Raw genomic sequence first — 15,561 nt, forward strand, 5'->3', positions numbered from 1 at the left:
TTGCAAAGTTTTTGCCGTGGTCGCTATGGCTCATTCTCGATTGCTGACTCTTTTTCACTGCTGGTCAGTGGACATGCTGAAGAGACTTTATGTAGGTCCGCAGCTTGTGCAAATTGCAGGGAGTTTCCATCCAAAGTGAATTTCTTCAGGCAGCCTTTGAATCCTGTGGCAACCTCATGGCCACCTTCCAGCTGTTGAGCTGCAAATAAGTCACCATAAGCATTAGATCAAATTATAGCCCACTTTTCACATACCTAGTTTGTCATTTAAAACGGCAAGACACCTTAAATGACCAAAGTAAGCCATGTAAAACACCCATCCCGCCATGTTCTTGCTGTGGAACGAGAATTTTGTAATTCGTGCGAATTTCTACGTTAAATTGCAGAAGTTTTTTTTTTGTCAAAAGACGAGAAAGGAGCGAGCATTAAGAGTACACTTTGTATCTCCTAACCGTTATCTGTAGAGATTTTACCTGGATATCCGCCAAGAAACAGTTCCCCTGTCATATTGGTGCCATGTCTCATTGGGCTACTGACAGAATGGAGCTCATCCAGGGTTATAGTGACGTTAGGGCTCTGTTTAATGACTCTGACTGAGTGCCAATTCATTTGGCACATGAGGTAAGAGGACTGAGTATCATTTCCAAGCCCGGGCTCCGTCCAAACAACTCGAGATTGGTTTATTGTGGTATTATACGTCAGAACTATCTATAAGGGATTATATAGACAAACATCAGCAATTACGGATTTGTTTGGTATGACTTTTCTTCGGTCCAAGCCGAGGCTTTACAGAATACTAAGCCGCAACGTTTCGGTGTACAAAAATACATTTTCGAACAGTGAATATATTGAGCGTTTTATCAGCAAAATCCCGGTGATATCAGGGCACGACACGTTAGGAAGATTTCACCGTTCTGTTTTTATTTGTATGTTTATTTATTACTCGTCACGTTCAATCTTTGTTAAAAACATTCTTTGTAATACCTGGCCACTTGACAGTTCCAAACGGATGTGCATTCTGTTACCTGTTGTTAAAACAAAAGCACTTTAAACGGCACTAAACTATGAACCACACATAACCGATCTTGTCTGTTTAGTAGGACTCTATGTTTAACTTGAAATTGTACAAATGGTTACGGAAATAAACTTCATGCGTGCGGTTTTTTTTTTTCTCCCGTAAGGGACTCAACAAAGGACCTTGTTTTCCTGTGTTTCTTAATTTTCCTCCTCGAATGCTTAATATTCTTAAAGTCGCTCTAAAATGTTGTAAGATGTATTTACGAAACCAGAGTTTGATGCTTTAACACAATTGGAAGCTCCTTTTCCTTCATCATAAAATCTGCCGTTCATCCGTACACATTAAATAAACTTCTCTTTCCATAACTGCCTTTTTAACAACTTTTGCTCTTGCTTGTGTCAAAGTCTTCTTTATGGATTATTGCGCCAAAGTTGACTATGTACCGAGTATCATAGTTGTTCTTTGGCTGTTATATGCCTTTGTTAAGATAAACGTCGACCACTGGTAAATTCCACACCCCGGAGGGGTGTGGAATTTACACTGACCAGAGTTTATGACGTTAGGGATTTAGCTTTCAATGTTTATTTTCTTTCAGATAAGTAGCTTTAAGGATTTTAACGAAAAGCCAACGGAAATACTATTTGAGAGGTTCAAGACTAAGCCCCTGGTCTGTTATGTCTTACCTGGTGAACTCCTAGAGTTCCCGGTTATCAGAAACAATACCCCGTCACGTGATGAGGTGCGGAAAGTCAGCTGAACATTGAACTCTGCATTTAAACTGAAGTTATCTAGAAATAAACAAGAAATTGTTTTCTTTTATCCCGTACTCGAGCTCGCTAAAGAACGGTGTCTATATTCAGTACTTAGTAATGGATTTACTGCGAAAAGCAAACAGTTTATGTTAATCCATATTGCTAAGAAAGTCAGAAATGGACATTAAAACATGTGTATATTCCCGCTGGCGTCTCTGCGACTTTATGAACTCCTCATTGTCAGTGAATCAAGATTTATGCTCACAAGCCCGAGAACGTAAGTAATTTATTGAACCAGAGAGCCGGCCATATCAGACCAGAGAGAAGGACTGATGGCCCCCTGAATGACTGTAAATTTCTGCGGCGTACGGATGTATTAGTTACGGCTTTTAATTTCGTACCAAATCTGGCCCAGGCAGAACCGTTGAAGCCGAGACCAGGCTGAGCAGTGTCATAACACGATCCACGTGTCTCGTTAGATCCAGTCATGTTGGGTTTACTTAAATCAAACAAGGAATCAGGGACATCAGCAACATCAAAATCCTTGATACAGCCTGCAAACCCAAGGTACCTGCAAAACACCAACAAATATCAACTATCAGAAAAATTAACAGTAATTCGGACGTTTATAAATTAAAATTAAAGCCGAATCTTTTGTTAAAATTTCTTTTAGGTTTAGTTTGTTTGTTCCCTGTTGTAGATTAAAATCTCCACCACTTAAAATTAAGGAAAGAAAAATACTTTCACAACAACATCTCAAAGTATTTGAAAATGTGGCGGAAATATGCCATCAACTCATTTCGTTCACGGCACAATTTGATCATTTCATATCATTTACCAGTTTAAATAACCTTCTTGTCTGGTAGTTGCAAGTGAAATTTTTTCCTTTAAAAGACTGAATACACAATGGAACGGTAACGGTTGGTTCTCCGATAATTTTTCTAAAGCCTATCTGGTAGAAAATCCCGACGACCAAAAACGGTAGTTAGCTAGTTTCGGTTGAGAATATGCTCAGTATCACGAGAGATCGCCATAACGCGAGTCAATTTTACAACGTTATCATTTCTATACCAAACTAGGGCTGACTACAAATCCTTAAATTCTCCTTATTGTCACTTTGTGCAGTGTTAAACATACCTGTTTGTGACAGCAGGGGCAATCACGTGACTTGGAAGGCCACCAATGTAAAGACGACGTAGATTCATAGATTCACCAGGCGGGTTGTGTCTTCCGTTAGCATACTCGTTGGTACTCAGTAAAATGGCACCAAAATGTAACATTCGGAGAATATAAACCTGATATGAATCAAATTATTTCAGTTAGTGAAGTGATTTTGAAGTGGTGTAACTACTGAGTTTCCCTGGCTTGGTCATTAAAGTGGTTTTAAAACTACCAATATAGCTGAAAAGAGAAAAGAGGAAGTTTCATTCCGATTGATTGAAGCATTTTGTCAATTTTAATGGCTACTTACTCTACTTCTTATAATTGGTGCTTACTAGTACTACAAGGATGAGCAAAGAAGGACGAGAAAAGGTTTATCTTGATCATGACCAGTCGATGTTTTGCAACAAGACTGAAGGTACTAGAAAGGGGAGACTCTACGTATTATGACGCGTAAAGTAAAACTTGCAGTTGTGATCAGTTAGAGATATGAATTAATTCAACTCCCACTTCCTATCCAAAATCTGTCTAAGTACACTTTAGTAATTGGGTTATGGTCCTTAGAGAGAAGTGTTTTCAAATGTCCCATAATACATACCGTGTACCAGTGGCCATTCCCAGAATACTTTTGCTTGGTACTAATAGACACCAGGCCTCTACCTGAATTGAACTCGAACAATATTCGCCCTTGGACAAGCTCGACTGAAAAGAACTGGGTCGGGTGTGTGTCATTATCAGTGGCGTATAACAGAAGACCGTCATCAGATAGAGCTCGGAAGGTCACGCCGACTACAAAGCTGAAAAGAGCAGTAAATTAGTGCAAGTGATGCCTTATAAGCTTAATCTCAAAAAGGAATTTTCTCAAGTCAGTTACTGACTCATACAGAACAGCTGTCAAAGATCTATTGCTGGATAGGTGCATTTCTATCCTTCATGGCTGTGTTACCTTTAAGAAATGGAAAATGTTTTCCATGCTTCATTAAATTGAGGAGAAAAGTTGTGAGAATAGGAACTCTTCACAACGTTTCACAGGATCAAGACTTTCATGAGTGCTTCTCTCTTTGTAGGATCCCATATAGGAATTAAGAACTTATCACGGAGATAGCTTTTAACCAATCGCAGTTCTTTATCGCAATAGTAATAATTAAAAGAAGGATAAAAAAAAAGTTTTATTTCTAATCTGTAATGTTGCCCTTTCTGGTTCTTAAGGTAACTCTTCTTCGGTGGGAACAAGTGACATAAGATGTAGCGAGAAATCTCAAAAAAACCTTAAAGAAATAGGACAAGAAAACAATCTTTTTACCTAAGTTGAAATATGTTGCTTTGTTCTTCGCTTAACTTAAATCCAATGTAACCTTTTCCTTTGCTTCCTTGAAGATTAAAATGCACGGTCCTGTCGTTGTTGGACGCAGTCGGTGGGGGTAGTGGGGCTCTACATGAGGGAGGGATGGCTGGAGGTACACGGGCCGGAATGACACCGGCATTTGATACGCCAATTGAGTGGCCAGAGAAGAAACTCACTGAGCTGGAGGGTGAGAGGAACAAACAAGGAACAAAGTTAGTATTTGTTCTACTTAACAAAACTTTCAGAATTTTGCTAACGCTTTACTTTCAACGTAATTGAAATGTTTCATTTATATTTGCTTCGTCTGTGAACAACTACAATTTTTTTTATAGCTGTAAGTACGTCAAGAATACTCGGCTGCGCGTCCTACTTAACTCTTTTTTCGGTGATGGGGAATGTGGTAAAACACTGTCTCTCGTGTTTGATATATTTATAGCAAAATTGGTGTAACTTTTGGTCGTATTTATAACCCTGGCGATTAAAATGCAAAATGGGTAAACTGACTTGCAAAATGCACCAAGTAAAAGGCCTTTATCAGATTTTATTTACTTTGTATCGATGATCAAGTCCTTCATCCCTCCTTTAAGGCATAGAGCGTAAGGAACTTGAGAGGACTCGTTCGATGGAATACCGCCCATGTAAAACGGTTGGCGAAGAATCAGAGGTGAAGCCACAAAGTCAAAAATATCCGTAAAAAGAAGACTGTCGTTCACATACAGTGCGTATCTGTTAAGAGAAAACAAACGTAAAAAATCATACCAGGACGTTTATTTGTTAAGATAGCACACTGCTCTAGCCACATTGTAAAGTGTCGTATCTCGGAAATTTGAGACAAATCCTGATCTGTATCTGTTCCCATTATCTAGAATAGATTTTAGGCATTACTGGCTCTCACAGTAAGGATTGCATTGCAGGGTCCATCCCTATATATACAAGGAACTTCGTATGTAGGGCATACAAAGCTTGATAGTTTGAGCTACAAGGGGTTAGAAGTGGAAAGGACGTTGGAGACTACCTTTTCAATGTTACCTCTTCATACACAGGAAAGGCAAATCAATTTTAACTTCTTTAGTTATCTTCTTTATCTTGAAAGATTGTTATACGCCTTTGTATTGTTCGTGAGGGGAGTGAGATGCTCTGCTAAGGTCTCTATTCAATACAGCCAGACGATGATGATGATAGATAGCTATTGTAACCTACCCACTGTCCGACAGCTGAAGATGGACGACACGCCATGAATTGTCAGAGAAGGTGATATTTGATGAAGAGAACACCAAATCAGAATCAATGTTCCCAAGCCGTAGTAATAAGTCACCATGAAACAAAGTCATATACAGTGATGGCGCTCCTGGCATCTGTATAAAGGGTAAAGTAACACAAAAGAGAGCATGCTTTGCTTCATCATGGAATAATTGTTTATCACCTTGGATTTAAGTAGGCCTCTTAGCCTTCTAATCTTTATAGGAATAGCTGACATCGTTGATGACTACGTTTGCCTGATTATTGACACTGTAGAAACAAATAAGACGTTGCTCATTTCGTAATTTATGTCCCATTCGCACCAACTTCACGTGTTTTGTTAAGCCAGCATTAATAAAAGTAATGCGAGATCCTGAATTAATTTTGTCCAAGTTTTATATAACTATTCCATTTGTGGTCCTACTATACAAGCGTTCAGATCAATTAACGTCAGCAGGTTAAGTTGTAATTATAATTTATAACGCGCAGACTTCCATGTAATTCTCCGAAACACAGTTTCAAACAATCCCTGTTCCGCTTACAACTTTAAGATATGTAAACAGTTCTTACAACATGCTTACATCACTTTTGCTGTAGAGGAGTACTCCACTCTCTCCGTTTGTCTTAAAAGTAAAGGTTAAAGAAGACATTGTCGCTATTTCACTGCTGATGTCAATACTTGCATATGAACAGTCACCAGTTTCCTCTTGGTAACCATAGAAACGTGTTCCATATTCAGTCTGAAAGTTAAAAGCAGCATGAGCATCACTTAAGGTACAAACACCGAACAAAGCTATTGATCACCAGAACATTTACGATCTGGGAATTCTACCTACAAACAAGTGTAGTCGATAGCTCCTCCCGCCTTGTTAATCATACACTAAGCTTCTTGAAAGGCTCACTCCGCGATTAAAATTAACATTGAATTTGCTTATGAACGCTTTGCTGTTTTGAAAGGCTCGAATTGGCCAGCTGTTTTCTAATTACGACAAACACATGTTTCCCCGAGCTCAAAGAGATTTTTTTTCTTAATAGGTTCAAACTATGGACAACCGTGATAGAGTTGGGAAGCAATGACGTTAATTTGTTTATAATTATTGAAAAAGGGATCCGTTTCGTAGGCAGATGCACAATATTAACAAGAATGCTGACTTCACCTATCACTGCTCAGTTCTGTAATATTTTACACTAAAATTGAAGAAAAACTATCAGCTACCCGCTCGTTCCTCGTGTTCAGTCACATTGAGCTCGGGTGCCTTTGGATTCTTTTTGGGCATACACCTGACTCCTATCAATGTCTCCTACCTTTCCTCTGATAACTCCAGAAAACGACACTCCTTGCTTGGCAATTATCAGTGCTGGGTCGTTGAAGTATCGGGGAACAAGAGACGCAAATTTGCTGCTAAATAGCAGTAAATTGTCCATATCGCCAGAAAACACGTCTGTAACTTCAAAGTTTGATACACTGAAACAGCAACAATATGGCTTAGAACTTTGTATTTGGACCATTAAAAAGATTCAGAAGAAACTGAATTCGTCTATCAGCGCGCGGTTAATCCAGGATTATTATAACTCGAGAAGCCCAAGTGTTATTCCCTTTGCTTTAATTTAAAGCTTTAAAGCTTGAAAAAGTTTCTATTATTGTTTTTTTATTTCGGGACTAACCTGTTTGGAATGAGCGCTCCGAAGGTGATCACATGACCGCTGTCCATAACTGTTTCACCAGTGTCCACATAGCGACCGTCAGGTGCCTCTAACGAGCCCACGAGATTCACTGTCAGCGTTGCATTTACAGACGTGTGTACAACACGAATACGATACCAGCGGCCATCTCCGTACGAGGACCTTAAAAAAAAAACAGGATTCCATGAAATTTTCCAATTACTGTCTGATACAGTCAAAACAAACCGTGTGCATCACAGCTGGGAGTACTCCATGGTCTAAATAAATAATATCAACTCTGTCATTAATCCGAAAACACACACATATATTTTAACTAATTAACTTCTTTTTTCACTCCTTCCTTTCTTTCTTTCACCCCAAAATGTGAAGGTAATTTAGAACATGAGGCAAATTCTTTTCAATAGCAAAACACACTTTATTATGACAAAAAAACGAAGACAATTACAATATCTTACTCAAACGACATTCATTTAGCCATTTATGTAAGCGAAAAAACCCATTTTTATAGCCATTTTTAAGCGATGACGTCATACTTCATCGTTTTGATGACGTCGCTATGTCGGCACAAAGTAACCGAGGATCTGAAGATCAGGCCCAGGTTGTTCAAAAGGTGGATAACGCTATCCACGGGATAAATCACTATCCAGCGGATAGCGTGGTTTGTTTTGTTGACACTTTTCCACTGGATAGCGATTTATCTCATGTATAGCGTTAACCAGCCTTCGAACAACTGGGGCCAGAAGATGTTAAGATTTATCCCTTCAGCCTCTCTGCGAAAGGGCGCCATTTTGTAAAGAAGCTTGCCTTCAAACCTCTGATTCCATATTTGGGCAAAAAAAATCCGTAGTTCTGATTGGTGGGATAAAAAACCTCAGCATCTTTCTGAACATCTAAAGAGAATTTACGCGCTTCGGGATTATATGCTTCTGATATAACCCTAAACTTAATCTTATTTTACAGCTTTTGATGAATGCGTCAATATGAAATACTTTAGAGGCGCATACTATTTGATCACGAAGTAAAAAGTTACAAAACTTCCAGGGGTAGTGAAATATATTATGTAAAGGGGTTTCACAATTGAGTAGTACAAGATCATTTTGGTGCGAAAATGTCATCAAATCAGACAGATTTAAACCAATCAAACTCTGTCGTCAGAAGCACACAAGTGCTCTCCCGTGGTAGACTGTTCACAGTCCTCTATTTTCTCGTATTTTTATTCCATCGTTAAACGCGCGGATAGAATCGCGAGAGAACTGAACGTCAGCGCAAAACGGAAGACTTTCTTCTTGCTCGCTTCGCTCGTAAACCCCAACCCCACCCCCGCGTGCTTCGCTCGCTTTTTCTTACGGGTGCCTAAATAGAGAGGATGTGAACAGTCTACTCCCGTAGCGAAAGGTTTAAACGCGTTTAATATAATAACTTTATCCTATACAGAACTGATCATAAAATTCTCTTGATTTTTTTCACAGTGTTTTACGTATTTCTACTTTTCCGCTGTGACTATGAAGATTTTTGTTGCTCAAAGATACAGAAATGTCGATGTAATATATCAAACACGAAACACCGTGTTTAATCACATTTCTAAACATCAAAAAGAGAAAAGAAAATACGACGCGTAGCGGAGTATTTTTGACGAACTTCGAGGTGTAAGGAATTTTTGTCAAACACTGTCTTATATCTTCTCAATCAAAGCTAAAGAGAAAACGGAAAAATGAAATTGTAAAAATATATTCTAACTAAGAACACCGCTGTCACGGTCATGATTTCCGTTGTCTAAACTTAATGAGTTTTAGAAGGCCTGCTAAAAGTTACAGTTGTTATTGTGGCATGAGTTTCCTCATGTGCATTTTATTTTAGAAGTTTCAGATCAAAAGATTTGTAAAATACTTTGTTTATGTATGGTACGTTTGTAGTCTCATACATCTGTTGTCACGAGAAACGCTCAATAGAGATTTTGATCTCCCGTTGAAGGTTACGAGAACCAGAGATAGGTGCCTTGCTTATGGGCCATTAGGTTAGGACCAGAGATAGGTGCCTTGCTGATGGGCCATTAAGTTTGAACGCTACGGTGGCCCACAACTGTCACATCAAAAACAAATTGCTCACATCAAAAACAAATTGCTCACATCAAAAACAAATTGCTCACATCAAATTCAAATTCCTTACATCAAAAACAAATTGCTCACATCAAATTCAAATTGCGCACATCAAAAGCAAATTCCTCACATCAAAAGCAAATTGCTCACATCAAATTCAAATTCCTCACATCAAAAACAAATTGCTAATCGCTCACATCAAAATCAAAAACAAAAACAAAATCATTACTCACTGGTCAGCGGCTACGTTAAAAAGACTATCCCCAGTTTTCACTCGATTTTTCACTTGACCGCCATTTTTTCGTTCGAGTCCCGTTGTTTTGAGTTTTGTAGCTATTTGACAGCTATTTACCAGGCAAAATTTAATTGAAAGGGTTTTTGTTTTCTTTCTTTTGTAATATAAATATTGCTATAATGTTATCAAGGAGGATCCCCCTTTTCCCATCAGAGTATGACAACAAGGCCATTTGATACTTTGTCACTGATATATTTTTAGCCTTGTGAATTGTCCTTAGCGTCGCCGTCTTCGTTGCTTAAGCTCCCTAATGTTCGCCGAGGGGAAAATTGAGGGTCGAGGGGAAACAGAACTCAATGTTTCCCGAGGGGTCAGTCATTAAGTGTTTTGTTATACCTCCCGGCTCAAAAATAGAAAAAAAACTGCGAAAAAATGCTTTGCTTGACGCCTAACGGTGACTGTGCTTGCAGTACGAGCGGCAGTCAAACCGGGCTGTCCTACCGAAACGACGCGATAACAGTCTTTTTCTTCGCAGCTAACAAAAATAAAAACAATACTTAAGTTGCTTTGCCTTCTTCTAATGCTTAACTCGAGAGTTCTGGGTTTGATTTGACGAGGAACACCATATTTTGTTGTAAATGGCACAACTTTTTTCCTACCTGGCGAGTGGCGACAGCGATCGAAGAGCGAGTTGCCGAACGCGGGCAATCCATTTTGGCGCCAAATTAAAAACTTGAAGACACAAAATGTTAAAATTTTCTCCTTTGTTAATCTGATAGGCCATCCTCCTTTTTTTCTCTGTTTAGCGTCGTCCGACCGACCCAGATTTTCGCGGTTTCCAAAAAAAAAAAAAAAGTTACACAGAAGGCAATGAAGGCAATGACACATTATTTCAAACAATTGTCACTTTAAGGCGGGGGTAAATATGAATTTAAGTGAAATTTTAGGAAATTTAAAGAGGGATTAAAAGGATAAAAAGGGGTTTGGAACACCACCAGACTGTTGATCGCCCCCAAAAGGACACCCTGGGTTGGTGGGCAACTGTTTGGTGAACGTCTACCAATTTCTAACTTCAAATTCTAATTTTAAAACAACATCAGATCTTCAAAATGTCCTATTTCCGTAAATTTTACCAATCCTTTGAGAAAAGCTATTTATCCCCAAATATACCCAAAAATCACCAAAAAATTTACAAAACAGCCCAAAACGTAGCTATGTGAAATGAGCAGAGAGATTTTTCACTGCTTGAAACGTGAACGAGATATTTGCATTCAAACCATAATGTCCAGCAAAAATATGGCCTTCATGTTAACCTCCGCCTTAATCTGAAACATACGCACTTTTTTGGCTTACAGATTTTTAGTTTTTCCCAGTTCTCGTTTGATTTTAACAACGACGTCGACTTTTTCCGTCCTCCATTGCCGCGATGTTGACTCCACGGATATTATGCTGAGGTACTGGGTCTCGTAGCTCCAGACTCCTTTTCCAATTTTTTTTTTTTTTTTTTCCTTTTGCGACCGACCGACCCAAAATCAGAAAACGCATTCGACAATAAACGAAAAAAAAAAGGGGGATGGCCATATGTTTTTGCCGAATTATAAATCCCTTTTCTTGAATAATGAATGCGTTCTCTAGTGGGAAACGTTGCCCGACTTCAATGGCATTTTGACTTCAGGCCGACTGCCAAACAAATTTGCCGCCGTTTCCAGGTGCACGACCTGATCACGTGCGAGTCAAAAGTTCAAGTTTTTGTTTCCCTAGGGAGTTAGTGAGTTTTGTTCGCCCTAAGGAGTTAGTGAGTTTTGACCCATGGCACGTGACACGTTCTCCTCCAATCGGAAAACGTATTTGAGTTGGGAGATTTATTGACATCCTACAACCTTGTTGTTTAGTATAAGTAGACTCTGCCGATGACTTAATTAATTACCTGCTGGTTGTTACTAGAATACCATCATCTTCTCCAGGCTCAAAATAGAAGTTAACATATCCATTGTGAAGATATAAAACAAAAATGTATTTTTGTTGTTCGTTAGAAACTGCCATAATTATGCCATTCTGGTGTAGTGTCCTGAAATCCACTTCCATCTGAGTATACCCAGAGCTGATATTAAACTGTGCCAGTGCATGCTGGATGAAGCCGTTTCCATAGAAACTAGCAGCCTTTCCATTGGCGGGGTAGAAACCGGCTTTGTATCGTGGAATTGCATATAGAGTGCTACCAATAGTTTCCTTAGGATCCCAAAGATTGTAGCGTTTGTTGTCGATAACCAGATTATCGATGATTCCACTGAAGTGGTCAAACACTTGAGATTCCTGGAATAAGTTACAACAAGGAAAAACAAATACCCTTGTGGATCAAGTTTGATTCTTTATTTTGAGATCTCATTTAATGTTCTCCAAAATAAGTATTAGTTTTGTTCTCTCCATATGAGAATAGCAAAAATTAAGACTACTTCCATGCAAATAAATTTATTATTTATTGGGGAGCAGGGTTGATGCAGTGGTGAGAGTGCTCGCCTCCCACCAATGTGGCCTGGGTTCGATTCCGGCCCGGTGTCATATGTGAGTTGAGTTTGTTGTTGGTTCTTGCCTTGCTTCGAAGGTAACCCCTGAATAAAGTCTTGTCTGCCTTTCTGTCTGTCTGACTGTATGTATATGTATGTTTTCTCCGGGTACTCCAGTTTTCCTCGCTCCTGAAAAACCAACGTCTCTAAATTCTAATTCGACCAAGATAGAGGACCCGTATGAAAACCAACTAGGGCTGCTGTGGCTTTCTGTCTAAATAATATAATTTATTTCAGTTATTTGTCAATATTTACCGATTGGTTTGCAGGTAATCCTCCCAGGTAAATAGCACTTTGATTGGTGAGTTGTAACATCGTGTTATCGCTGACTGATGAGCCATTTATCATGACCGTTTCGTGGGTGTTTGTGTCTGCACTGACTGTTAAAAACCCATTGGCCCCAAATCTGTTTAACAAGAAAAAGAGCGAAATATCTCCTTTGATGGTTTCTGAAAGCTAAACAGACTATGATTATGAGACAACGAAGTCAACATTTTTTTTTGTGATGACATTTCTATATTTGCTCATAAATACTAGAGAACATATCAAATATTACTGAGAACCGGTGGGCAATAAGGGGTTATTTAGTTTCAGTCGAAGACCAATCGCTTTATTTTACAATGTTTGTGCTCATTCGCAGAAGAGTTAGGGTGAAGGACACAACAACAGTAGGATAGAGAGGAAGAGGAAAGGAAAAGAGGCGTTTCATTGCTATCTAGAGGAAACAAAACAGATATTAATTATCCGGTGGTTATTTTGGGGGTATAAAAATATTCGGACTTTGGTTTTAAGCTATTTAGGTAACAGACTAGATAGAAAATAGCTATACCGTTCGTGGACTCTCTCACCTGGTGAAATAAACGTTGTGCCATGTGTCATTGTTAAGTACCAGTAGATTCTGAGCTGTGATTGGTCCATCCCCGAGGTTATAAGCCACATTAACAGTGTTACTAGACATGTACAGGGCAAGGCTGTTTGTCTGCATGAAGAAAAATAAATTGAACTAACTTACCGAATCTTGTCACGGTTCTCTCCGAGAAAAAATGCAATTTTCTTAGGATCTTTTATCCTCTGTCTTTGTGATCTGTGTTTATTATTAGTTATAAGTAGACCACGAGGAACAGTGCAGTCGCTGTGACGTTTTTTAAATTTAATTTCTCATTAACAGTTAATAGCGGAGCTCCTGCGCGCCGGAGGCGCGCGAGCGGAGCCCCATAACTTAGAAAATTTGGTAACCCATCTGAAAAATTTGGGTTGTCACATGACTGTCCGTCTGTCCGTCCGTACGCCAATACCTTGAAAACTAAGAGAGTAGCACCATTACCATAGCTACATCTTTGATTTTGGGCGTCCACGCTATTGTTAATTGACAGCTGCCACAACAAGCTATCCGCTGACAAGTATCACGTGACTATATCGCTGGCTCAGGTTTAGAGCTCTTCGAAGTTGTGTGTTTTTGTTGTGTGTTTTTGTAAAGTTGACCAGTTACTGGTTTAACGATTGGATCGCGGGCTCAAGTCACGTTATTTCTCTGGGGGAGAAGGAAGGAGTACTCGCAAAGGCAAACTTTCGGCGCAAATTATTCCGTGACACGTTTTTGACTTTTCTTCTGACATATTCCTTGTACAATCGTCTCTTGGAAATTGCTTGATATATTGCGTACGTAATTTCTACAATCTTGGTTAGGCTTGTTGGGTATAGTTAAAATTTAAATATATAGATTTAGGCCAGCCTAAAAGCGTAGCTCCTGGGCCGGGTTGTTCAAAGCCCGATTAAGCTAACCCAGAAAAAGGTAGAATTTTGATTTGAGTTTTGTAACTTTGCGGTGAGGTTTCTGTATATTGTTTGGCCTTCTGTTTTGAGTTTTAATAATCACCATATACACAAAACAAAACAGCAAAACACATTTGTATAGAAGAAAAGGTTATAATTCGATTAACTTTTAATCCTGGGTTAGCGTAAACTGGCTTCCGAGCAATCCTGCCCTGTTTCCAACAAGCTAACCCAATATGAGCCCGCGATCCAATCGAACCAGCGCTTGGTCAGCGGTCAACTTCAAGAAAACACGTTACCTCGAGGAGCTGTAAACCTGAGCCCGCGATATGGTCACGTGATACTGGTCAGCGGATACCTTGTATTGACAGGTGTCAATTGATCATAACATGGATGTCCAATATCAAGGAAGTACACAGTAAACCACGGCTGCATGTCTCTGTCAACCTATTATTTGGAGTATGGCCGCCATGTTGGGCAACTCCGCCGTCGCCGTCGCCGTCGTCGTCGTCGTCGTGCGTACGCGCCCACGAGCAATACCGCTAGCCATGATAACCATGAGAAAATCAACTCATGGGTTTCTTTTTCTTTCCCATATGAGTATGGGGCTCCGCTTGGCGGCCCTTCGCGCCGCCGGAGCTCCGCTACTAGAAAAAATAGCAAAACCACACGCTGAACAATTACATGCTCACAATGAGTCATTTTTTGACTTTCTGATCTAAGAAAAAATAATTCTCTTTTTCCTTTATCGTCAGTTATTGCAATCAGGAGCTCCGCTTTTAGGCTTGGCTAAATCTATATATTAGATACCCACCAGCCGGTTAGACCGTCTGGTTCTCCTGCTCTCTTGAGGCTCTCCACCCATATACATCAGCAGGCCTTCGCTGACATTAGTCTTGAAATCAAAAGAAATCTCGTTTTGGAAAGGATTTTCAATGGTTCGTGTCGATGGAACCAGCGTCACTAATGCATCGTCCTTAAGGTACAGAGCGAAAGGCAGTGACATGGACATGCTTTTGATCTGATCAAGTTTACTCGATACATTGGCCATATGGGTTTCTGTCTGCTGTCGATTGGGTGCCAGTGACATCATGACTGTCTTAGCTTCGCGCACTGTAGCATTCACTGGTGGCTCAGTTGGGTTTGGTGTCAGCCTTGCTGAGATATTTTGCACTGGAAAGGAAATGAAATTTGACATCATGACAGTGGGCATGACATATAGTCAATATTTAACAATTATTGGAGGAAGTTGAGCAAAACATCGTGATTTGTCAGTGGAGTTCAGATCAATTATTTGCCGAAGCCAAAGGCTGAGGCAAATAATTGATCTGCGAGACAAATAACAGATCTAAACTAGCCGAATAACTATATAAAAATAACAACTATATTTTGCGATAACCGAGTTCACTAATTGTTTTTGCATTCGATCATCAAATTTGTTTTCTTATTTAAATCACTCTCGGACAGCTCAGGGGAACAATCTGCCAATTTTCACCAGAGATCATGGTTACAATTACGCATGAGCAGAATATTATTTGCAGCAAAACACATTTAGACAGTACTACGCATGAGCAGAGCATTAGTTGTAGGCAGTTATTTGCAGGTCATGTAGTTGACTCTCAGCCGATAAGAAGGAAGAAAAAAATGCATCGAATGGTAATTACAGTTTTTTCTTATATTGTGAAATGAATTAAGG

The 15,561-nt window shown here is 39.5% G+C and overlaps 1 protein-coding gene across 1 annotated transcript in view; it reads right to left on the minus strand.

Moving 5' to 3' along the window:
* Nucleotides 1-18: 18 nt before the first annotated feature.
* LOC145502982 (uncharacterized) overlaps nt 19-15,561 on the minus strand; it is a 56,943-nt gene continuing 41,400 nt past the window's right edge. The window contains exons 35-51 of the mRNA XM_081482403.1: nt 14,680-15,038; nt 12,941-13,071; nt 12,348-12,498; nt 11,456-11,841; nt 7,180-7,359; nt 6,820-6,979; nt 6,096-6,254; nt 5,476-5,630; nt 4,825-5,001; nt 4,234-4,455; nt 3,529-3,727; nt 2,907-3,064; nt 2,171-2,340; nt 1,701-1,805; nt 984-1,024; nt 473-707; nt 19-199 (exon numbers count right to left, since the gene is read on the minus strand). Of these exons, the coding sequence (XP_081338529.1) occupies nt 24-199; nt 473-707; nt 984-1,024; nt 1,701-1,805; nt 2,171-2,340; nt 2,907-3,064; nt 3,529-3,727; nt 4,234-4,455; nt 4,825-5,001; nt 5,476-5,630; nt 6,096-6,254; nt 6,820-6,979; nt 7,180-7,359; nt 11,456-11,841; nt 12,348-12,498; nt 12,941-13,071; nt 14,680-15,038 (3,164 nt within the window). The 3' untranslated portion in view covers nt 19-23. The remainder of the gene's footprint in view (nt 200-472; nt 708-983; nt 1,025-1,700; nt 1,806-2,170; nt 2,341-2,906; nt 3,065-3,528; nt 3,728-4,233; nt 4,456-4,824; nt 5,002-5,475; nt 5,631-6,095; nt 6,255-6,819; nt 6,980-7,179; nt 7,360-11,455; nt 11,842-12,347; nt 12,499-12,940; nt 13,072-14,679; nt 15,039-15,561) is intronic.

The sequence above is a fragment of the Orbicella franksi genome, chromosome 1, assembly GCF_964199315.1.
Source record: "Orbicella franksi chromosome 1, jaOrbFran1.1, whole genome shotgun sequence".
Classification (NCBI taxonomy): domain Eukaryota; kingdom Metazoa; phylum Cnidaria; class Anthozoa; order Scleractinia; family Merulinidae; genus Orbicella; species Orbicella franksi.